General features: G+C 44.5%; 1 protein-coding gene across 4 annotated transcripts in view; it reads right to left on the reverse strand.

Moving 5' to 3' along the window:
- The window catches only part of LOC6546696, a 65016-nt gene that overhangs the window by 18202 nt on the left and 21172 nt on the right, over nt 1-25642 (reverse strand). For all 4 annotated transcript variants that reach the window (XM_015156613.2, XM_001974476.3, XM_026980959.1 and 1 more), the window contains 9 exons: nt 25330-25549; nt 25006-25268; nt 21744-21877; nt 21402-21680; nt 21147-21339; nt 20443-20567; nt 20160-20378; nt 19507-19648; nt 19358-19433 (listed from right to left, as the gene is read on the reverse strand). In XM_015156613.2, the coding sequence (XP_015012099.1) occupies nt 19358-19433; nt 19507-19648; nt 20160-20378; nt 20443-20567; nt 21147-21339; nt 21402-21680; nt 21744-21877; nt 25006-25268; nt 25330-25549 (1651 nt within the window). The remainder of the gene's footprint in view (nt 1-19357; nt 19434-19506; nt 19649-20159; nt 20379-20442; nt 20568-21146; nt 21340-21401; nt 21681-21743; nt 21878-25005; nt 25269-25329; nt 25550-25642) is intronic.

Raw genomic sequence — 25642 nt, forward strand, 5'->3', positions numbered from 1 at the left:
GGGCTGTAGTGTTTTATAGTGTTATTTTGACCCACAATTTTGTATTTCAAGTGCCATAAATTTTATGAAATTTTCAAGCTCTTGGCTTGCATGTTTTCCTCAAATTCCAATGGGTTATAAACACGCGAAAAGTAGGTGTTCACAAACTGTAAGTGAAGGGGGTTCCCTATAAAACCAGCTGTTTAATAAAACAGTTTTCTGTTTTCAAATATGTATGCACAATAGAGATGATCAGTACAGAACCCCTTGCCTTAAGCCACTGTAAAACGATCCTCAGCGAGTAACTGGATCCAAATCCCATTAAGGAGGGCTACTTTTTGGAAGGACTTTACCAAGGACTCACCACAAATCGGTATCGGAGCATGGATGCTGGGTAATCCTCTTGGTAGCCATTCCATCATTTATTATGGGCTATAATCCGAGCAAGGTGCCACTGGCTGTCTCTCTCGCACACTCACGCGCTCTCTTTCTTCCGCAGAGTGTGTGTACTGGGCTGCACTGGATTGCACTTTGCGTTCGCGTAATCCTGGCTCCAGGATCTGAGTTCGGATCCTTTTGTTTTTTCCCCTACTCGTACTTCGATTTCTTTTCTTTTCTGGTTCCCCTGCGATGTTTTTTCCTTTTTTTTTTACTACGTCGCGGGACAACAAATTGAGTTAATCCAAGGAAACGGAATAATAAAACAGGCAGCTGGGGGCGGGGACTTTATAAACGATGCCTCGACCTGCGTGCAAAAGGTTCAGATTTTCGCGAGAAAGGCATTAATGAAAGGAAGAAGAGGCACAAGACGAAGGATGCAAGCGGAAGTTGTTTTCTCTACCCGCCGACGCGTTCTCCTCGCTGCTTTCTCCTTTCTCTTCCGCTCGCTGCACTCCACTTCACTTCCTTCCTGGATTTTCTTTTTCTTTTGTTGCACTGCACCGAAAATTCGCCGTCGCCTGTTCTTCTTTGCTATACTTTTTTTTGGTATTTCTTATTCGCTTTCTTAATTTAATATTTACTTTGCACTTTGTTTAACTTTTACTCGAGCGCTTTTCTTTTCATTTTACTTTTCCAATTTAAATTCCACGCCGAAAACTTTTGCCTTCCGAGTGTGTCGGGTTGGTGGGTGGGGGGTTGTAGGTTGTTTGGGGGTATTATGGGGGGGTGGCTCAAACTTTGCCGCTTTTCGTTTTATTTCGGGTTCAGAGGGGTTAACGCTTGCTGGAGCTGCTGCTGCTACCGCCGCTGCACTTGTGCCACCAAGAAATGCAAATGGACGAGGGCGAGGGCTTTTAGACAGCCGAATTCTGCGGGCGCCCACACGATTCTCACGCCTCAAGTGGCGGCCATAATTACTGCAATCTCGTAATCGTAATCACAACTGTAATTGTAATTCAATTCGCTCGGCCGCCTCCGCACTCAAACACTCGCAGCACTGAAACGGTGAGACACCCACACACATAAGCACTCACTCAGTAACGCACCGAAAATCACATTCACATCCACAATCGCAATCGCTAGCACGAGACTCGAGCACCACGCGCCTTAATTGGCAACCGCTAATCGCGCAATCCAAAAAATGTGCGAATTGGCCAGGAGAGAGAGCGTTGGCCAGCAAGCCGAGAAACCAAAAGCCGAAGACACGCCACTGGCGACGTTTGCGAAAGGACTAAACGGCGGACGGCCGCTCGACTCCGAAATGGGTAAGACGTCCGCCGCACACTCAAACACTCGAGCACCACCGCACTCACACTTGCACTCTCCGCCCGCTCTCTCGACGAGAGTCCAGAATAGCGAGAGAGCGTGCACTGCGAAAGATATGATGTTTTATTGGGCCTCTTACGAGTTGATGTTGGTGGCTTGCTTTTACTTTAGATGATAAAGCTACCAAATAACCATCTAAGGTTGGAAGTTACAGTAGAAATTGTGTTTAAGAAAAGAAATTTTTTAATTTTTGATTTATGAACATGTCTTGGAATTTCTTAATAGACGTACACCTCCTTTTCCTCCAGTGTACGCCCGCTGCTTAGAAATGGTGAGTGAGCGGAGCACGGCGACAGTCGGCGTCGGCGTGTGAGTGAGCGAGTGGCGGAGAGAGAGTAAGAGAAAGAGCGGAAGCGGGAGAGGAGAGGAAAGGCAGAGAGCCAGAGAAAGTACGTAGAGTGCACACGCAGCAGTTGTTGTTGTTGTTGTTGTTGTTGTGTGGAGCAATTTCGATTCGTGTGCACTCTGAACTGCTGAACTGCACACTCCCGCTCATTCTGCTGCACTTTTTTTGGGGTGGATATGTATGTTGACGTGTGCTTGCTGCAATTTTTGGTGGGCAACGGCGGCGGTGAGAGAGCCAGAGAAAGCAGAAGAGAGAACCGGTGAAGACGCAAAATGGTGGCCACCGCAACAACAACAGCAACAACACAAATACAAAACAAAAGCAACAACAGAGGCACATCGTTGAGGTTTGTACATGGTTGTTTTTGTTGTTAGCTCCTTTGTTGCAGCAACACCAAAAACAACAACAGCAACAACAACAACAGCTACAACAAGTGAGTGCTGTAAACAAAACCTGCGGTTCGTGTGTTCAACACCTTGGCAGAACTGCAGCAGCGCAGTCGCTGGCCAACAGAAGCATCCCGATCCGGGTCCAGTTATTCCAAGTGGGCGCCAAGTGGGCGGTTGGGTGCAGAAATATTGTTGCCTACCTTTTGGGGCGGCGTTGAGAGCTTAAGTTGAGTTAATTATTGCAAAACACAAACAAACACGTATCCGCATAAAAGTCGAATGTGGGTAGTAAAGTGCAAAGCCACAGAGCGGCGGGGCGTCTAATTGGTGGTGCGAAAGTGGTGGTGGCCGAAATGGTTTGAGCCAGCTTAAAGATTGTGTTTTGATTGCAGAGCGTGTGTTAATCGGCTCAGTGGGAGGACTTAAAGATATTTTTATTTAATTCTGTCTAACATAAACCATAAAATATACAAACTTTATGATCATTTTCAACTAAACATATTTTTGATTGTTTACGTCTGACTAAAATAATAAAAAACTCAAAATAATACGCAACAAAAACCAATTGATAATGTTGCGCTTTGTTTAACCATAAACATGTATATGTCATGCTCAATTAGGCGATCCTTTTCAAAACGCCGGGTCTGAAGATCGTTTTGAGCGGGTTGCCACCCCGAAATCCTTGAACTCAAATTGATTGCAAACAAATTGAGCAAAAATTGAGCCTCGGGGATGGAAAAGGATGCGATCTGTGATCCCTTACTCCGAAAAGTATTACCTAACCTCAAGCAACAAAGAGGTGCCAAGGATTCGGGTACATAAAAAAGGACTCTCACCGACATGTGTGTGAGTTTGAGTGCCGGAACAAAGACAGCCTTCATGATATCCTCGGATGAGCATTTGGCTGGTATGCAGCTTCATTCTCATGGGCTGCTTCTGGTTCCCCTCTTCCTGCTTCATCCTGCTGCCGATGCTTCTTCGTCCTGGCTCCTTTTTGCTGTTGTTGTTATTTCAGGCTCTGTTTGTGTGCATACATACTTGCACACGGAGCAACGATTACGATAACGACGTCGCTGTGACGGCGGCAGCGCAGCAGGCGGCATCATCGACAGCGGAACAACTGTGTGAGCACATTGGCACATTTAACAATGCCTTATATATGTATATGTATGTATATGTGTACAGCAGAGGACAGCAAGATATACGCAAAATATGTTACACATTTTTATATCAATAGACTTAAACATTTTCTCGTACAAATATGAAGACTTGTAAAAGCCCAATATTTTTAAATCCTAAATCATTTCCGAGTATAATGGAATCAAAACCGGATAACAAAGATATTTCGTCTAAGCACACTTCTAAATATATTAAAGTCCGCCGGTTATAGGGACAAAAATTTTAGACTTGACTGATTAACTGCTATTAAGCTGACCGCAGCTGTGCACTCCTATGTATGGCAGGCAGTCGAATAGGCGGTGCAGGGAGGCGACGAGGAGAGAGGCCAACTCAGCAGGCGATGCGTGTAAAAAGGATAATTTGTCAATATGTTCGTTCGTTCCGGATTTGCACGGCCTTTGCCGGCAGTTGCCAGTTGCCAGTCGCCCATTGCCATCATCATTGGGCCGACGAAAATTGGATAGAATGGTCCAGGGACTCGGTGTCCTGGCTTCTGGGTCCTGCCTTTGGGCCGTCGCCCTGCACCCCTTCGCCCGTCCTCAAATTCTTTGTGCGCCTCTGCCGCTTATTCAATTGCTCGCTCAGTCAACGCAATCCTGCCACGCCTCCCACGCCTCTCACACTCCCACTTTTCCCATTTTCCGACGACCACATCCAGCCCCCTTTTCAGTTGGCTGCTTGCACCATTCGGTTAGCAATGGTTAATAGGGCTTAGGAGCAGAAATTATTGCCTTGTTCAGTGTGAAGCAGGCCAAATCGGATGAGTATGACCAGGATATTGCCGGCTCTTTGCGGGTGGGCGACGGGGATTTGGCAGGTTGTAGGGGTTATACTATGGTAGGGACGATAAACGTTCGATGACTGGGATGCATTGGATGCATTCGATCTCAGTGAATTAAGTGGTTGCGCTAGGCAGGAGTAGCCATGAAAGGGCTTTGTGTGTTAGCAAATTAGGTAAAGGGAAGTATTTTAGAACTTTTCTCCGAAAGAAGTGTGACCATATCTGCTTAAAACAAGTGTGACCATGCAATATTTCTCAAAACTACACAATCATTTAAGCTCGGAAAATGTTTGATTTTTGTATATATTTTATAATAATTGATTTTCCATTTACTATAGTTCCATACCAACCATCAAACTTTATACAAACTGTCTCAAAAATATGGGAACTTGTTCAAAACCAATTACAGTTCAAATCTCTAGTGGCGAACACATTCCAAAAAGGACTATAAGTAATGCAGGGAAACGGAAACGGAGGACAGGGAAAGGGAAGCAACAATCAGGAACGCCAAAGCAAAGCAAAGTCATCGCCAAAACCAATAACACAATAGACTGCCAGCCACACAAAACTCGACCAAAAGCATCCTCCCCTTTTGGAGTTGGGGGAACCGCATGAGCCCTTTGCACTCCCTGAACTCCACCACTCTCTTCCCAATCCCTGTGGGCAGCCTCGAGACACTTCTGCCATCGTCGAGGACAAAACGCTGGCGATGAGATTTTAAAAGCCATTTAGAAAAACACCCTCAGACACAAAACAAATCCACAAAAATACCGACACGGATACCAGAGGATGCACCAACACCATCGCAAGATCACACAGACACAAGTCAAACTCACACATACACACACACAAATAGCAAACTCGAAAGCAGAGTAGAATAAACGCAAAGCTTACACAAAAGTGGCGTTAAAAATGATGCGGAAACACGATGTTCGTTAGTGGGAAGAGGGCACGAGGTGGCGCAAGAGGAGCATTATGGGCAACAGGGGGTTAAGAGAAGGCCGAGGACAACGTCGACAATGAGCCTTCGAGGGAAAACCGCTGCTAAAACTTCACGCTTAAATATTTTTCACACCACATAGCGACAAGTTTGTGAAGACAGGCGGGCAAACAGCGAAAGAGACGGAGGATTCACTGCAGGAAAGAGACGGAACAGATGAGTGCGAAAGAGAGGGGAAGTGAGGACTTCAGGACTTCAAAATGGCACGAAACCCCACGGAAGTGCGAGGAATTCGCGGACTGGAAAAGCTCCGAGGCAAATACCAGAGCTAAAGGGGGAATTGAGGAAGGACGACGAGGATGGACGACGATGTTAAGTAGACGGTAAATGTCTAAATACCCTTTTTTGCCAGTGCCAAATACTTGGCATTCCGACAGGCGACCGCAGATGACTTGACGAGTGAGCGGTTTTCGGTGGCATTTGGTGAATCCGTTTCTTGGACACCGAGAGCTGATTACTAAAACCACGTGGTTCCATGGCGACATGTCTAAGTGGACACGTGAATATGGTTCCATAACAAAATGTAAATCGCCGATCCCTTAATATTTAATCGAGAGCTATAGGGAGCTAGAGTAATCATTCTGTGGTCATGTCGAACATGAAATGATTTATATAAATGATTGTATTTTAGATTTCCGTCTTACAGTACAAAGTGCATCCCAAAATGACAATCAGTGGTCAAAGTAATGCAATTGCAGCTAACGAACTGAACTGAAAAGTTCGAAATTCAGTGAATGCTGAAATAATTGCCATGTCCCACTCAATTACAGTTTGCAGTTTACTAATTCTATATAGTATTCCCAAGAAATCAATATGCTCACTTCTTCGGTTCGTAGGGCAAACGAGTCGGGAACCGCAGATGCAGAGAATGAGGAAGGAAAGCGAGAACCCAAATCTAAACCGAAACACAATTGTTAGAAATTAAAAGGAAAACTTTAATCATACCCGCGGGCAGTCGCAGCAGCCAAGCGGGAAATAGGAAATGGGGCACGGGGGAGGTCCGTTTGCAACTGTCTGAGAATACAACGAAACTTTTCCAAGTTTCCGGTCGTGTGTACAATTTTCCGTGCTCATTTCCGCAACCATTTCCTTGGGCTCACACACACACATTCACAGTAGCACAATAGCTGTCCAAAAGGAAGCAGCAGCAGAAGCAGAAGCAGAAGTAGTCGCCAGCGCCAGTGGAGGGAAATTCGCCAAGTCGCTTGGCCTCGCACAATTGTTGTCCTAAGGACGAAAAGGACTTGCAGACAAACTTCCACTTGAGGTCAGCGGGTGGGCGGGCGTTGAAAAGTGGCTGGATGCACAGCATACACATGTAGCGATTACTTCTCTCACTTGCCCCAAAAGAAAAAGGATTTCAGTCAGAAAGTTAAGCTAGTCAGTGCACCTCCCTATATTACAGTACAACATCGATAGCTTCAACATTTTTAAGCAGATCTTTTATGAAATCTACCACCAGCAGTCATTACTCCCCTTTCTCATAGAAACTATATGTCGAACTTAAATATTTAAGAACTTTTTTTTTATCAGACCTATTCGAAGTTTAAGCTACGAAGTCCCACTGTGGTTGCATCGGCTTCCGCACTATTCGGATAACTTTTTGCCGACTTCCTCTGCCGCTGACAGACGTCACGGGGGCGTAAGGGCAGGATCACGGGGCTGGCACGAGATGAGATGGAGAACTGAATTTTTGCATGCTAGCAGGATGCTACGTTCCTGTCCTGTGTGCACAGTCAGTCAATCAATACGTCAGTTGGGCTCATCAAAAATTCCAATCACAAATTGGCAGAGAGTCGAGAGCCGGCCCCTCCCCCAGTTTTCCCGGAGCTCCAGCTACGGATCCGAGTCCGCCTTCCGATTTGGCTCCCCACTTTCCTCGCTTGATTTCCCACACTTCCTGCGAAATTGCGAGTCCGTGAGGCTGCGAGGTGGGCGTAAGTCAAGCGCAGGTCCAAGAGCAGGACCTCCACTCACTTGACTGACCCCGGTTGGACCCTACCAGGGGATCGGGGGCCGCGATAGGTTGTCTGGGGGCGTAGGCAATAATGGCATTTAAATGCAGGGTCACGTATCAATTTACTTGGTTATTAGTTACGAGCCCTCGCTTCGGACTTGGCCACTGGTCAAGAGCACTCCCCCCTTTCTCTCTGACCTCGCTACCTGTCTCTATCTGGCATCCTAGAGTGTGTGTGTGTGTGTGTGTATGCGCTTTTGTGGTTGTGTGCTCCCCTTTTTTGCCCCACTTGCCCTTTTGAACCGACGTACAAATCCGGGCTGAGCGCTCAGTTTGTTGCTCTTTTCGCCCGCTCATAACGGATATGGCTTTGTGCTAAACTGACAGCACAGCTCCGCACCTGACCCACAGTCACCACACTAGGAACCACCCACTAAACCACCTAGAAAACCAGCCAACGGACCGCCTACCACCCACTGCACCATGCCATTTCCCAACAGGAGAGCAGCCACAGTCAAAAGTTTTTCACTTTTCAAGTTCTCGCTCTCGGTTCTCAGTGGTTGGGTCTCCTGCTCTCGGTGGATGCACCACCCCATAGCCACATAACCAAAACGAGCGCCACCCCAGCCCACTGAGCACCACCAGACCCGCTTTGGTTGCAGTTCCGGGCTCAAGGAGCAACTGGCAGGCCATCTTCCAGCCGAACCAAACACACACGAATCGTGTGGCCAGGATACGAAGCCATTGTATCCTTATGCTGAGAGAAACAGAGTGAGGCAGGACGATTGTTGAAGAGAGATAGCTACGGAGCGAGTGCTCTAGCTATGTGGATAGGTGCCGTGCCACAGCAGCAACATGCAATGTGCAACAGCAGCAGCAAGAGCAAGCAGCAGCAGCAGCAGCAACGGCAGCTATGTCAGCGAAGCATTCGGCGATACACAGATAGTTACACTGAGAGAAACTGATCGGAATAACTTTGAATTGAAAACAAGGAGCGATTCTAGAACTCCCAAGTGGTTCTAGCAGCAAAGCGGAGGTCAACAGTATCGATTATTCGATTAGTCAAAGCAATATTTCGTTTCCGTTTCTAATTATAATAGACTATGAATGATTTTATTCTTTAATATATGTGTAAATATATATTACAATGAGAGAGAAATTTCTTTCAGTGCCCTAAGAGCAGGCGAAAAAATCCACATTTCCTGAATTCGGCTTTCCATCGATACCTTGACACAGGCGTCAGAGCTTTGGGAACTGGTGCACTCACACGGTCGCTAGCACACACACACACTCAAACACACGCTCACACACACACACACACGCTGGAGGAGCCCTCGGCCGTGGATGTAAAAAATATTTGCAGGAGAGGAGCAGGAGCCATAGCAGGAGCAGGAGCGGGAGCCATTTAGGGTGAGCAAGTGTATGGCGGCTGCCACAACAAATCCCTAAACAAGCAACAACAACCGGCGCACAACACAACTTCCGACGTCGACACCCAGCGTCAATATTCCTAGACTCGTCCTCGTCCTCGACATCGTCCTCGGATTCTCCTCGTTTTCGTCCTTGCGAGTGGGTTTGCGCCGCCCCCACGAATCCTGCTGTTTCTGCCGCTGCATTCTGCATGTAGAGCGGAATTTCCGGTCTAACCTCACAGCGCCCAAGCGGAAATACAAGCGGATTAGCTTTTAGATTTATATACTAACAAACACCGATTAGACAGGTGGCCAGGGTGGCCAGGGTGGCCATGGTGGCGAATCCTGATCCCAGAGAGAAACGGAGAGGCCAATAGAGAGGGAAGAATCCCGGAGAGAAATCGAGAGAAGTGTGCTCTGCGAGAAAGGCAGAAAAATAGAGAATCGTAGAGTGTGAGCGAAAGGGGTTTCCAAATGGGAGAAATGGGGGTAAACACTCTCTACATTTCACCAGTCGGTTGGTAACCTTGTTTGTTGCTCCCGTCGCTTTTGGCATTGCATTTTAGTGTTTCCTGCTCGAAGTTCAAATGTGAGAATATTTTCAAATTTTCCTTCCCCTTCTCTGTCCTTCTCATACACCTGTCCGTTTTCCTCTCTCTCTCTCTCTGTCTCGCTCTGTGCTGCTTTGGTGTTAATTTTTCAGATGCCAGCCAACTTTGGGTTATTTTCTAACTAATGGAGCGTGGTGAAAGTATTTTTCGGGCATTTTTTGTGCTGCTCAAAGTCGAAAATTGTACTGCTTGGAAAATTCCAGGCCAGAAAACAATTTGAAAATGTTATTAAATGGATTTTTCGAGATGAAGTACGCCATAGAATGTTCATTGAATTCGCACTTCTAGTAAACAAAACCAATGTTACTTTGTAATCTTCTAATTCAAACTTTAAAAATGCTGCTTCACTAATTTCAAAACACTTAAAAAGCACGTTGTAAAAACTTCAGCCATCTGCCGTCAAGCAATTCATGTTCAGCTATGCTTCCTTTTCTGCACATCGCCAGTTTTCGTTATGATTAAACATTCAGTGGCCATGAGGAACACAGAGGAACAACTTTCAGCTGCCAAGCTGCACAAATCACAACTCCCAGACTATTAGTCCGTGAATGTATGCGATATAGATATAAACCATTTTTTGTGCGCTACTTGGGTCTCTTGGGCGCTCGAAGGAAATGGTTTGCCACCTTCAAAATTGCAATGAAAGTCGTCGTCAAATTGTCATAAAAATGCGATAACTTTGCTTTGTGTTGTTCTGGGGTGTGGTTATTGTTGTTGCTGTCGTTGGTTTTGTTGCTTTTGTTTTATTGTTTTTTGTGTGTGTTTCGGCTTCTTTACTCGTTTTTTCTACTGGCGGAATTCGTGTTGTTTCTGTGGCTGGGGTGCTGTCGTTTTGCCAACTACGAGAGCATGATAAATTTTTACGATGTTGCCATAACAATAAACCGAGCTTCGGCTGGCTCCGGCATTTCAGCGGCATGTGAAAAGCGCGCGCGGAAAATGCAGAACGTGAAAAACTAATAAAATCTGCTGCTGCTGCTGCTGCTGTTGGCAAGCTGCGAAACTTTTATGGCCAAACTACGCGCTCCATCAAAACGCAGCGCAAAAAGGGGTAAGAACGGGTGAAAGGGGTTGAGTGTTCGGTGCAAATGTGAAAAGTGCACAAATAGCTCAGGTGCAGGGTCGGATAAGCGAGAAAGTCGTCAAAAGGGCGCTGATGCAGCGGGACTTTTTCAGATCCCCATACCAGCACATAACCGGCTTTTGTGCCATCCATGGCAACGCCACCGTACCATTCCATCCACTTCCGACATTCTGAAAAGTTGCTAAAGCCCAAGAAAAAAACGAAAAAGAACACTCTGTATGACAATGAACGATTATTTTTCATAACGGTGTGCAGCTTGATTGACAGAATCTGGAAGGCAACGAGCAGACTGCCATTTAAATATTCTCTCCAGATAAAGTGTAAGTATACCACAATAAAATTCGTGTAGGGTAACTCAAGGTTCTATTTCGAATTAAAAAAATGAAAATACCGGTTGAAATATGAAAAGTTAAGTGCGTTTTCATGCAGAAAGGTTTTTCGCAAATCGTAGCATACATTTCAGGGCAATTTGTGATTGAACCACCCAACCTCTGTTAATCAAACCCTTCGCTCAATTTCTCCAGTGCTGCAGATCAATCATGCAAGTCACGAACTGAGTGCCCATTTTACATGAACTTTTTTTGGTTTAAGCCTGGGGCAAATGCCTGCATGCATATATAAAGGGTATGTACATGAGGATACAACCAAGTGGATGTCACCAAACCATGAAAATAGGCCTTTATTTTGGGGGAGGGAGCAGGGAAGGCGGTAAGCCCCTTGTTTGGCTTTGGGATATTTTTGGATTTTGGTTTTGCAAATGGATTTATAACCCCTTGTGTGATTTTATAGGCCCTTAAGCCATTGTTCAAATAACCCGGCGTGCCAAGCCACCAATTTCTACTGGCACACCACCCCCTGTCAATCTGTCCACCCCCCACATATCCACATTGTTGACTGACTTGCAATCCTGGATTCATGGGAGGCGTATGCGTATCCTTCTAATGATATTTGAGGAACGGATGTGTATGTAAAACCAATAATAAGACGACCGCACCGGGCCAGGGAACTAGGTGGTTGCAGAAGGCTAGAAGGATGATTGGATGAATGGACGGTTGGATAACAGGATGGCCGGATGGCAGGATGGCAGGATGGCAGGATGGCAGAATGGCAGAATGGGTCATATTTCTGGATGGGCTGATGGTGGCTAGTCCATGGGTGGGCTCGTTCTGGCCGAATTGGTTAACAAGTGGTGCGTGTATCAATTCAATTGAATTTGCAAATGTTGTTGTTGCCCACTGATGCATGAAGGGCCCATGAATGCCCAGGAGCAGGATCCGCATCATTATCATCATCATCAGCTAACTGAAGTATTTTATGATGTATCCCAATGCCCATGCCCAATGCCACTTGATGTTTGTCTTTCGATATCGGAGCAAAGGGAACGGATTCAAGGGAAGCGGATTTACGCAGTTCGAGATTCAAGTTTGGGGGTTGAAATACTTGCCACTGAAGGTAGGAAAAGAATACGCAAAGGAGCACAAAACTATTTGTATCTTTAGACCCTTAAAAGTCTGTTCTGCTTTCCGTACACTCGACCATAAATTTCATTCTTACGAAAGGCAGCCCAAACTAATAGTTCAAGATAAAAACTTTAGTGTTTTTATTATGAAGATATCAGGAAATTACCTTATTTAAGAGCAATCAATTGTAGAAATTAAGTTTTAAGCAATATAAATACTTATATGCTGGTGGTGTTTTAATTTCTATCAACTTGAGAATCATATTTTTATGGGAATTATGTTTTTCTGTGCAGTCACCCCACCGCGAAACAATTTTAACACTTTTCCGCTTAAGCAGATGAGCGTTAATTAAAAAATCGTGAGGCGGCGCGGTGCAGCACAAAAGAAAAGCAAAGGAAGCGGTCATGAAAACCGTGCAGAAAACAGCAACAACAATCGGAAACAACGTGAGCGGGCAAAGCAATGGCAACAATTCAATTAAAATGCCAAAGGGGCCTCAATGGCATGCAAAGTGCTCAGGGGAGCGAAATTAACCCCTATAAACTCGTAATATGCTCAAAATGATGCACTTAAAAACACATTAATCACATCGACAATTATGCCGGACGCATGCAGGCATTTGTGTGCGTGAGCGCACAAGGGGCGAAGTGGATACAACTGGTAGAAGGGGAGAGCGAAGAAAAGGAGCCGACACGTGCTTAAAAATAAGCGGGGATTCCCCCAGTCCCCCAGAAGCGCTGTTGTTAAGTGCGGACAATTAACAAGAAAACCAACCACCATACAAATAACTTATTCCCAGCGTAGCGAATTAAAAACTCGAGCGGCGCAAAAAAATTGCCTTTAATTAATTGTAAATTCATTTGAATAGCTGGTAGTGCTGGTTGCACAGTATCATTGCACATCAGAAGTATTAAGATATATCGCTTAGGAAACTGAAGTGCGTTTCTCTCTGTGTACACAACATGGACCCCACTGCACAAAGAATTGAAAGCATAAAAGCTTTCGTGTCGTCATTAAAAACTGTTTTTGCTAATTAAGTGCTCAATTGAGCATTCAATTTCACACACACACACACAAAGGTGGGAGGGGAGCAGAAGCAAACAACTGCGAAACAGGGTAAATACCCATCCATGCGGAACAAAAGCCCAGAAACAGAAACCAAAGCAGAAGCAGAAGCAGAAATATCAACAGCAAACAAGGTCCACAGCTTTAGACGCCTCTGCCTCCCCTCGACCCCCTCGATCCCCTCTCCACCTTCTTCATTCTTTACCTACGGCCAAGGCAAACGAAATGAAATGAACGAAAGTATAACAAAGTTGGTTTATTTGCCCAGTTAATGCAAAATGATTCCCCCGGGGAGAGGTGATGAGGAATCAGGAGTGCAACCGCACAGTGGAGACTGCCTAAAAGCGAATACAGTGTTACCAGTGTGTTGTAATTGAGCTGTATAACCAAATTTGAGCTGAGAGCATTTCATTTTGACTCTGTATAAGTTCCAAAAGTACACGTCTAATTTTTAAAATTTCAAGACTAACGATCCACAACAACTAATATTTGTTGCCGTGTAGCCGAACAACCTAAAATATACGGCACAAAGGGGCGGGTAATAAAAATGAGTAAAGGAAAACACAAACAAAACCCGAGTCGACATAAGGGTAAACACGATTCAATAAAATTACGCTGAAAAGTATGCAACAGAAACAAGCAAACAAAGTGAAAGGCGAGTGGGTGGTAGAGGTGGGGGGTGGTGGCGCTCGAAAGCTGGTCTGAGCTCATAAAGCAAACAGTTACTAGGCGCTGACGAAGAACTGAGTAAACTGGAAATGAATGCCAAAGCAAACGTGGCGAAAAAGAAAGTGCAAAACAACAAACAGCACGGAGAAATACAAAACCGAAACCGACAAAAAAAACCAAAGTACGCCAAAGGAAGCGAGGAGAAAAAGTACTTAAAAAGCTCACAAGCAAATATTTATAACAGTAAATCACTTTGGCGCTGGCACACATACACAAACAGACGGACAGGAAGAAAGGGGCGAGGAGGAGCAAGTGAAAAGTGCAATAAAAGAAGCAACAATGGTACACGCTAAAAAAGGCTTAATATTGTAAAAGTTTTAATTGCGCAAGTTGGCAGAACAGCGTTGAAATTGCCCCAAGAGGTTTATAAACAATAAATTGGTAAAACATTTCCTGTCAGATTAGTAATAATATTGTTATTATAAAATAGACAACTCAATAAGAGTTCTCTAATCCTTCGGAAATTCAAAATTTTAGTGAATTAGGAGATAATTAATATCCAGTCTGATTTGTTTTCTCTCTTACATACGAGTTTCTGTTAAAAGATTTTCTAGTTTTCGCCGCTTTTTTATCAGAAAACATCCCATGGAACACCCATTATTTTTCCCAGTGCACCTCGTGCTTCACAAATGTTATTGTACCTCTGTTTCTATTGCTGTTTCGCAGCAAGGAGCAACTGGCAAATATTTAAATTCGTGCGCTAAGGCACACAATAAAAACGTAAACAAATACAAAGTAAATATGGCGGCGACAGAGGCAACAACAAGGAGCAACAAAAGTGAAAGAAGAAACAAAAATCGCGCAGTTCCTGTCTTGGAGCTTTCACCCCCTTCTCTGCCCCCATTGCACCTGGGGGGTTTGCCAAAACTGCAAGTCGGGTCCTTAGTTGTTGTCAAGTTTTTAATTAAATTTGGGGACTGCAGTTTGTGCAACAAGAAAGTAACGAACAACTAGCGCGAGAACCCGAAAAGTTTGCGTACAGCTAGTAACTGCGAAAGGGAGTCAACAACAAGATTATCTTTTGGCATCAGCTTTTTGGCAGTCAATGAAGATATCGTAAGCCCGGCTAATAGAAAGCTTGTGCAATTTATGCGGCAGCAAAATATGCAATTTCATTTCTGGGAAGCTTTGTGCAAATAAACGCATTTCATTTTTATCGAATTGAGGAAAATGAAAATATTTTTACTGCTCTGCAATTGTTGGAAATAAATCGATGCCTACAAATTGAATGGGAAAATACAGAAATTGTTACGGCTAACTCGATGTTCCGGCCGAAATCGAACAAAAGAAAAACACAGTGGGTGCCAATGGGAATGAACTACCGGCCAGTAGCCTCAAATAAATATGTTTAACCAAATTGCTAACCGACAACAGCCCCTTGAAGGGCTGCAAAAAGGACGAGTCAGGCGTAACATATTTATTGACATTGCGGTTGCCGGACCGAGAACCGAGAACCCAAAACCCAGAACCCATACCCAGAACCAGGACCAAGCCCAAGCCCAATCCTACCCGTATCCGGGGACACACATTGGATTTCAGTTAGCAGTTAGCTGGCAAGCAACCACCGCCACCGCCACCACCACCACCACCACTAACCAGTGACACAAGGGCCACAAGACCCACGATACCTCGCACCCGGCGTCCCGATCCCCAGAAACCACCGAATGAGTGGCACTTGCAAGTGTGGTGTTTATGTTCCATACATCAAGGGTTTATGGGCTAAACGTTTATGTGTCTGGCAACAACAAGCTTTTAAAGGGTTTCCATACACTCAGCAGCACATACACAGAACCACTTCTCAAAACCGAACTTCCAACCTTAATTAAAACAAATAATAAATATTCCTTTCCTTTTTCGAAATTAGGAAATTTATGGATTGCACTACCTACTATTTAAATGTAATATTTTTGCCACGTATGATTGAGTATCACTAGAACGCCAAACCCTAGTATAACCAATTAAAATGTCTCAGGTACGGAGGCTCCACTGTACACCCTAGCCAGAGCCAATGCCGAAGTTTGCCTTGGTAGCGCCACTTGAAATTTCACTTACACCCACACGGAATGCCTTTTCGTGCAACTGTGTGCGTGCGAGTTGACGTTGCACACTTCGTTGACTCCCAAAAGACGCCCACACTCAAACGGTTGACCTCAGACGTCCGCCCGATCGAAGGGGGAGATCGGGGGCGGGCTAACGTATTACAAAATGTATTTTATCTTCATCGATTGGCAGAATTTATATGTTTTTTCATGCCACATCAGCGCTTTATGTGAGCGGCACGAACGGAGGGGGGAATGGCACAAAGGACGAGAGCGAGCGGGGAATCCCCCCAAGTGAGTTGAGGTTATGTGCTGACAGCCACGAGCACCACCATATGCATATATCTTTCGGGGGTGGGTGGTGTGTGTGGGTGTGTGGGATAAATCAGCTGCTGCTAGCAGATGATGATGATTACAAAGGGATGAAGTTGTAAGACTGCGCTGCCAACAAAGATGTAAAGCGTGTTGCTCGAAACGGAAAATGTCCTGTCGAAATGGGCAAGACAGTAAACCGTTTTAACACGCAAATCAATTGGCAGAATTTCTTACTGTTTCAAGCAGGAAAGGCGCTAGACATTGAATGAATGGTGCCTTGAATCGGTCTGGAGTATACTAAAAGTAATTCCTTGTTTTGAATATTAAAACGAAAAAGGAAAATACATACTTCCAGTAACAAGGTCTAGTAATATTTCTCCACTTTGACGAACTTCACAGGAATTCAAAGCGGAAAGCCACCCACCGTATATCAAATATTCAAGGAGTAGGAAAATCACCATAATCGAGGACTAGAAGTCAATTTTACTTTGCATAACTCCCCTTGAATATACATCATACACGTCCTATTCTTCTGCACAACAGCTCCGCTGTCTGCAATCATGTTTGCCAATTTTGCCAATTATGCAAATGACGATGCGACCCACTGTGCAACCACTGTGGGCCCGAACCGAGTAAATACTCTCCAAACACTTGGCTTCGTGTTTACCACAATTTACTGCGACTCAAGTCTGCAGAGCTGTGCAAAAATAAATGCAGTGCACATTTTTTGCCCACAATTTCCTGGAAGTTCAAGCTTGTGAAATGGGGGGCCGGGGGGCTTTAGGGTTCCTGGGTTCCAGGGGGTCGAGCACAATAAACTGAAAAGGCGCGGGAAGGGTCGGGGCTTAGGTCGTAGCTTGCCACAAGCCAAATATGTCTGTGTCTGGGCCTGGTTTTCAACTCCAAGTCCCGAACCCCCTTCTCAAACCACACCCCGCTGTCTCGTTCACACTTTTCTTTCAGTCTCGTCCTGGCATTCGTGTCTGGAAAGTGTGGCAATAAAAAGGATAATGTAACTGTTATTCTACGCAAAACGGAAACGAAGGAGGGCGATGGTGCTGGTGGAGTTCAGCTTGGTGTGGCATGGGAGGGGGTGGGGTGCGGTGGCAAGTGCTTGAAATATTTTTGTGGCAAAGGTGGCAACGGCAACTTGGGCAACAACAAGATGTGGCTAAAGTAAAAAGCACAACCAAAGGCGGCAAAACAGAACTGTGGCCCGAGTGGGCTTGCTGAATCCAAGCTGGATCCTTGCTGAGTGACTGACTGAACAAGTGGCGGCGAGGAAACGGCTGTCAGTCAAACGGAGGAAGGGAAAACACTGGGGGGGTGGTGCCACTGCGCTGTAGGTGGAAAACCCAACCCAATTTGGTGGGGTAAAAAACCATTCCGAGAGCGTACGATACGAAACGAAACGAAGGGCAACGAAACGAGACGAGCCAAAGTGCCAAAGAGCGAAGCCGGAAAATTGTGTGGAAATTTGAGCTTCTTTTGAAATTGAGGCCGGAAATGACACCCACACAACCCACTGTGCAGAGCGAGACGGCCATAGAGGATGTGAGCGGGAGAGGGAGAGTGCGACGACGTCTGTTGTTGTGTTAAACAAAATGTTTGCGGGTGCAATAAGCGTAAATTCAGTGGTTTTATGTTTACTTATTCAACTCCTCAACCACCCAACCACCATGGGGCATAACTTCGTTTTATTGGCAGCCCAGGGGCGGGTTGGTTGGGTTGACTGTGGCGGGGTGGTCTGCTTGGAGCGGACTGGGGCGGTGGCTTCAAGTTCTCCCCTCTTTCCGGGCGGTAATATACTTTTTGCAAATCGATGCCAACTCCTTAAACGGTGTGTGTGGCGGTGGGGCGGGGATCCTCTGGGGAAACCGGCTACAGTGGGTGTACATGGGCACAGGAAGCGTGTGGCATGTTGAATGGTCTTGAGTGTTTTCGTATGGTTGACAGGATAACACGGAGTAATTCAATTCGAAATACTTTATGCTGTTGCTTTTATTATTTGTGCTTGCTCACTCGCTCGGTCGTTCGTTTTCGTTTTCGTCCTCGTGCTCCTTTCCTTTGGGGGATTTCTGTTGTCGGAAGTGGCATTTGTAGGTGGTTTTCAGTGGGTGGTTCGTGGTTCACTTGGAATGGTGGGTGGGCTGCATAAAAATTCGTGTGCAATGTTATACACCCACTCCCACACCCACACCCGCACGCACACATACAAATACACAAGGAGACCGTCTGTGAGCTTGTGGTTTCTCTGTTTATTTATTTTTATGATGTTTCCTTTTTGGCATTTTATTGAAGAAGTTTACCGACGCCATTGCTGCTGCATAAATAAGCGAGGAAAGGGGGCGAAAGCACTCACTTCCACACACCCCAGCCCCATTGCAATTCATAAAAAATCAATATTTATTACAACAGCTAGTACATGGAAACCTCCTTGTGGTCCCAGCTTGTTATTGGGCATTTAATCAGTTGATTTCTTATTCAGGTTGAAGTTTCCTCTCCATTCGAATTGGGGAAATGCAATTAGAAAAGCTTTTGCTGAGATTTTTCCGAGTGTGCGGTGCGTATTCATGTGGGATTAAGGACACTCGAGTGCCATGATATATGATATACGTGTATACCGAAAAATTGAATTTAGGCAAAAGACAAATATGCATGAATGTACAATGGACATGCTTGAAAAATATGTTTTCCTTTGAGTAACAAAAATGTTTCGTTATTTTTTAAATGTCCTCAAATCAAATCAGCATAAAAGAGTTCAAACCAAAAATTTAAACTTCTTAACACGGTGTATGTGGGTATATGAAAGAGGTGACAAAGAAATGATAGTCCGGCATTTTTATAAATTCCACATAAAGTGCTTTGGAACGACAACTTTCAAGCAAGTTTGCATATGCAAAATACTGTGAAATCTGTTTAAATGCAAAAACAGAAAGCCATACGCAGATTCCCCACAAATGCTCCACTTTGTTTTTTTTTTTTTAGCAAAAATGCAAATAATCTCCGAACCAGGCAAAAGCCTTCTCCAAGTCTGGCTCAGGCTATTATTGGACGGTCCAAGCAAAGCGGCCAACGCCGAACACTCAAAGTTAAGTGAAACCAATTGAAATTTATTGACGCGAATTGGGTTTCACTTGAACCTGCTAACCCCGGGGCGCTGGCTTGGCGTTTCGCATTACCAGAATGCCGAAGTCAGGGCGGAATCAGATCGGCTTCCCCCGCCGAAAGAGGAGTCACTTACCTTCTTTTGACTTGTCGTACTGCTTGGGCGATGTGGTCTTCTTTCCTGGCACGGGCCGCAGGGCATTGTTGATTTGCTGGGGGCGAGAATTGGCACATGGACAGGGGTCAGATTGCATTGTCCAGCTACTGGAATACTCAGATACTCACAATGCGATCGGAGCGCTCGCCGCAGGGCAAGCGGGCCACTGCGGACTCGGGACTGTCCTCCGGCGGAGGCGGTTGGGGCACCCAGTTGTAGGCCCGCCTGGATATGGGCACGCCAAAGCGATCGTGCTGCGAGGCTTGTTGTCTGTAGGGAATACATTAATTATTAAGATAAGCATCTAACAATTGCGAGGTTGTTTTCACTTTCATAGCCAATGTGACGTTTATGAGAACTTTTATTGCAGTGCTAAAAGCAGTGTCCCGTCTTTTATCAGTGATGCAAACCAGTATTCATCCAAACAAAACTGCTTTTTCCTGCTATAAACACGAATCTCAAACTGAATTAATTTACCTCAGCAATACTCAGAACCAATTAACAAAGAAAGAAATCTACAATAAGGGATATTGTTACATAGAAATTAAATGAACTCAATTTGTATGAATAGTTGAATAATATAAACCTAAAATATACGAAAATCTATTTCATTCTTTCAAATAAAAGTAAAAAGTAAATATTTTCTATTAAATGTCTGTTACATTTTCTATTGGTCAACGCAACTATTTCCCTGGTTTGCTTTCCTGAATTATGTAAGTGCCAAATAAAGTATGTGGCAGCTTGTATCTTTCTTAGAACTTAAGAGTGAAGCACTGCCCACCTTAAGCTCTCGTAGCAATCCAGGCAGACAACCGCGTATTCTCCGTTCTCCAGCAGCAGGCCGTCATCGCTCTTCTGGTGCTTCACAAAGGGAAACTCGTTGACGGGTAGTGCCCTAACTCTTTTCCGGTAAGTCGTAATTCCGCACAGGTGACAGTTGTAGTCGTGCCAATTGTATTTACGATCCGCTGGGTTCACGCTGGGACTTTGAGCCTCATACCTGCAAGAAGGATGATCACATTAATGACTCTTTCATTATTTGATGGCAAGGACTGTGAACTTACTTCCGCCACTGATTTAACATGGAATGGTAACAAAAGGTGCAAACCAACGCCGAATTGTTTCTCAACTGCTCCGCATTGGGAAGTGAATTGTGTTTGAGCAACAGTGGGAAATAAGGACGCGAACCCTGTAGAAAATAAAGAGGGTAAAGGTTACACATATTTTAAAACTAATATTATTAGTATGCTGATAAAATTATGAATAATACAAACTAAGTTTGGTTGCTAGTGCTAACTCTAACTTGGAACTGTAAACGCTATTGATACCTCACCCTAAACTAATGTTTAAGTGCTTGACTATATTAAGAACATCTTAATATTCTACCAAACTTCTTAACTTGTTAACCATTGCTCGCCGAAACGTATATTGCCAAATGCATTTATATGGAGTTATATTCATAGAAAATGGGAAAACTGCTTTACTTATCAGCAAATATTATGCACACAAAACCGCGTAAATACAAAAAGGTGAATGCTAATGTAATACATTTCAAATGCATGTGATTTCTATAAATAAATCCACTTAACAGAGCCCTTGTCATTTCGATTCACCTTTACACCTTTTTACACCTAGTACGAGAATCTTTACATCAACATGTATGTCTGTCTTATATCATTCCCATTTTTACTTATATGACTAAGTGCAACGCTCGTGAGGATCCTTCTTAACTATCTAATATCTCTATTGCCCTCCTTGATGGCGGTACCTCTTTACTGGCATAGAGCACTCTGGCTAACGTTAGGTCCGAGTGCAGGCCGCAGAGATAGCAGTAGATTGATGTGCTGGCAGGCGTCGAGGATGATATGGATGGTGTGGAGGGCGGAGTGTTGATACTCATGGCGCCGTGACGAGATCCGTTTGGTGAACTGGAGGTCAGCATGGGGGAAGGAATGTTGTATCTGCAAGTGGATAGCAGCAGTTAGAAATGTACACAATAATGCATGGAAATAATATGGATAACCTTCTGTGCTCTAGGGGAACGCGTTCTGCATCCATGGTCTCCCACTGGCTGGCCAAGTAATCCTTGCAGTCTTTGCAGGCTAGCACGCGATTGCTGTTGAGTTCGTTGTTGTTGTTATTATTGTTGTTGTTGTTATTGGTATTATTATTATTATTGTTGTTGGTTACGGCATTAGCCTTGAGACAGGGAAAGTGCATGGCGTGGGAGTTCATGTGCTCGGCACTGGTGGACAGCCAATCCATTTTGTTTGAGGGGCACAGCACTTTGCAAATGGAGCAACTGCAAGAGGAGAGCGGTGGAATTAGTTATATGTAGGTGTAATAATAACAATAATTTACTTACGGATACTGGCTGTGTCCATTTTCGATGGCTCCTTGGCTGGAACTCGGCGAATTGGGACGCGAATCGCTGCGACGAATTTGTTTGAGGTCGCGTGCCGTGTTTGAGTTGGAATTGTTCGAGTTCGTCTCGTAGGGCTATCAATAATGGAATAAAAATGAAAACATACAGATTGTATAAAGCTACTTGTATGTTCGTTCTAAGAATATCACGCACACGCTCTTGTCTCAGCGAATACCAGCTGCCTTGGCGGCCCGGAAAGACTAACTTCGAGCCTATCTAATCAGCTGACAATCGGGGAAAAAAGTCCAACCAAATTTTATTAAATATTTTATACAATTGATTTGCTATTCAAGGAGTAGGCACTCGACTATGACTGTCGATCGACTGGTTTTGCTTTTGGCTTTTGCCGTCAAAACCGATTCGATCCAGTTCGAACCGTGTGTGTATCACTTATCTCCCTTCGTTTTGCGACTTATATTTCGAGGGCGAGAGCGAATACCGCTCCAAAACCAAAAGCTCCTTATCGCAGTCCGTTTAGGACTAATTAGATGATTTGGGGTTACAACGACTGATATCAATCATTACTGCATTTCCAAGTTGAAGCCAGCTGAGTGTTAACTATTGCTTTTGTTTATTTGCTCACTTATACCAAACATGACTTGGCACCAATTAGATGATGTATGTCAACAATGTCCGTATTTGAATATAATTTGCTTTTCAAGGGCCCTTCAAGTCGAAGAGGAATTCTTTTCTGGTCTCTGGGCTTTGGAAATGTTGGGATCGTGATCACTTGAAACAATTGTGGGTAGAACTGCAAACAAAGAGGTTAAATCTATTCGTTTAATCAAACTTGATTGTTTTACCACCGACGAACTGATTATACGGAAATTTCAAAAGCGTATTTGGACATTCGGTATTTATCAGCTCTTATTGATATTTACTACTCCAGAAAGTTGAATGACTCGGCTCAGATGGCAGTTGTTTGTTTAATACATTTACAGCCTTTAAAAATGTGCTATCTGAGGAAGGACGGCAATGATAGTCATCAGATATGGATCCCACTTCTATCATGTGTTGCAAAGCCAAACATTTGCAATTCAAAGCCTAGAGACCGTAATGCAAATAGTGCGGAGTGGAGTCAAAGTCGCATGAAAATGAAAACCGAAATCAACAAATAAGACAATGCACATGTAAACAATTCGGAACGAATTGTTTAAATATTGAGTTACTGTTTGCGTTGTTTTCATTGTCGCTGGCGTATTGATAAATATTTGCATTTATCTATATTTAATTTCGTATTTTGTGCTTCAGTTTACTGTTTCTTTATGCAAGAAAACGAGTTTCGGAAACTCTGCTCGATTGTGCAATGACCTGAATAAACCCAGAATAACGCGAGCTTTCGTATATGATGTCTACACGCGTGTTGTATTCATATCCACAGATATGGAAAATAGAGCAAATGTCAGACACCTGCTCAAAGATACATTATTGGGTTGGAATTTTCCCCTTTTTTCCGAACCACATGCTTAGCAAACAGATGACTACTGTTTAATCAAAGCCGAAACCGGCACATAAAGAAACATTTCGCAATTGCTTAGAAACATAGAGATCATTTCGTGTCAAATCCAATCGACTCTGTCAAGGCTGCAGACATGCCTGAATTCTGAAAAAATAAGTATAATGTAGAAGCTTTTGAATCAATGCTGTTTAGCAAATATAAATAATGGCTAGAGGCCACACAGGAAACAATCTAACAAAACTAAAACCAGCAAAACGAAACAGTAAATCAAGCTGAAAAAACTATAAGACAAATTAAGCTATGCAAATAGTCAACAAACACTGGCAGATTAAACAAAAGTATTTCACTATACACGATCGTATAAAACAAACATAAATCCAAGAATAAACGCATGCGAATATGAAGAGTGAATTGAAGGAGATGGTAATAATTTATGAGCCAGGCGACGACAAGTCTTTCAATTGTCTACGGTGAAACGCTCAAAGATTTCAAATTAGAATTGGGGGAAAAAAGAAGAATGCGACAACAGAACTAAAAACAAAATAAACACAACTAAGGCGCTTCGAGAAGCAACAAGAAGAACAACAGCCGGCTATAAATAAAAAGCGTTTAAGTAGAATTAAGCAAAAAGCAGACAAGTAAACCGGTTCGAGGCAGATGCCTTAAGCTGACACAAAAAACCGACTCTGACTCGACCAAGTTTACCCAGTTTTTATTGCCCCGCATATGTGCTGTCTTGTTTAGACGATAATTTCGTTTGGGTCCCTCCGCTGCCACACTCGCACTTGCTCCATATTTATTTGCTCTTCTCCGGCGGAGGAGGCACATGCACGGTTGCCGTGGGCAATGAGGAGGGGTTCCGGCTATCTAATCTGGGCATTTGTTGACTCAAATTGGCCAGCATGCTGACGATCGAATTTATTTTAGACTAGCTCCATGGGGCAGGGGGGAACACACTACCGAGGCTGATAAGCCTTCCCTATCCGACGGCCTTCTGGCTACAAATGAATTACTCAACAATTCCAGGTCGTGAACCATCCTCTGCCGTCTATCTGACGGCTGTATGCCCACTCCCAGACGCCTGGCACTTTAATGGGTCCCGGATCAGCTGGGTTATCGCATACCGCAGAGGGGGCAAGTGAGTGCGGCTAATCGCTGGAAATGTGAGCATGGTTATCGCTGCTGCGGGTGCCACTGCTACTGACCCAGGCGATCCCATCCGAACCGATCCCAGCCGATCCGATCCGATCCGATCCTCTCAGTCTCCTACCAGTTGCTGTAATAAGTGCAATCATTGTTATTCCTATATTGGTACACCATAACTATTATCTCCCGCGCACTCTCTAGTAAATTTCCATGTTTGCGCACTTAACCGATACGCTATAAACAAACGCACATATATAATGGTTTATTTATAATGCAGGCAAATGAGAATCTCACTCAAGTAAAGCTCACAAATTGTTATTGACAATCTATTCATTCAACTGCGTCATCTATGAAATAACCGATTCCTCTCAAGCAAACCAGGAAGAATTAGTTTCAGAAGAGACTATTTCCTATTATAACCAACACGAACGGGTTTGTTTCAGATAAAGTACTGTGCCATACTATACATCATAGACTTTCCTCAATTGTCATGATGACAACATTTCTTTTAACTCAGCAACTAATTTAGTGAAGAGGTTGAAGCCAGAAATCTCCACCCGAACCTACCGATCTACCAGTTATCGGCGAATTCCTTACCCTAAATCGCACATTACTCATGGAGTCCGAATTGGCCAGGGATTTCTCGGACGGCGAGTTACGACCCCCAAATTGAGCCCCACTATTTCCGGTTATCGCTCCACTGGTACTACTGTACATGGCCGAGTTCGATTCCAGCGAGTGACCAGCACTGGGCGAACCTCCACCCACTGCGGAATGGCTGCTGGAAGTGGCTGGAGGTGGACCGCCCTCCGCCAAGCCGGAGTGCTTCTCGTTGCAGGTGGAGCAGACCTGGACCATGCCTGGAAGCCAAGAGATAATTGCCTTAGTTGAGATGACACAACTGGTACTCAACGCACTTACCTTGCGGGCTAATTGGACTAGCGTTTTTGTAGACCTTCATGGTCTTGATGAATGGATAATAGGGCTCCCTTTCGGCATTTGGGCAGCAGTAGACAAGGCGCAGTTGCGAGGAGGGCGTGTCCGTTCCACAGGTGTAGCAAACGAAAGTGGTTCTTTCGGCCACGGGCGTGGATCGTTTTCGCAGCTGATAAGATCGCTCCGACTCCGGTTTATGAGACGCCTGAAATAAGTCAATACAAGATTGTGTTAGTCATTGGCTAAGGGGAAATCAAAAGACCTCATCCGAAAATTGGCAGATTCATTTAGCAGAGTT

This window comes from Drosophila erecta, unplaced genomic scaffold (assembly GCF_003286155.1).
Source record: "Drosophila erecta strain 14021-0224.00,06,07 unplaced genomic scaffold, DereRS2 tig00000092-arrow-pilon, whole genome shotgun sequence".
Lineage (NCBI taxonomy): Eukaryota > Metazoa > Arthropoda > Insecta > Diptera > Drosophilidae > Drosophila > Drosophila erecta.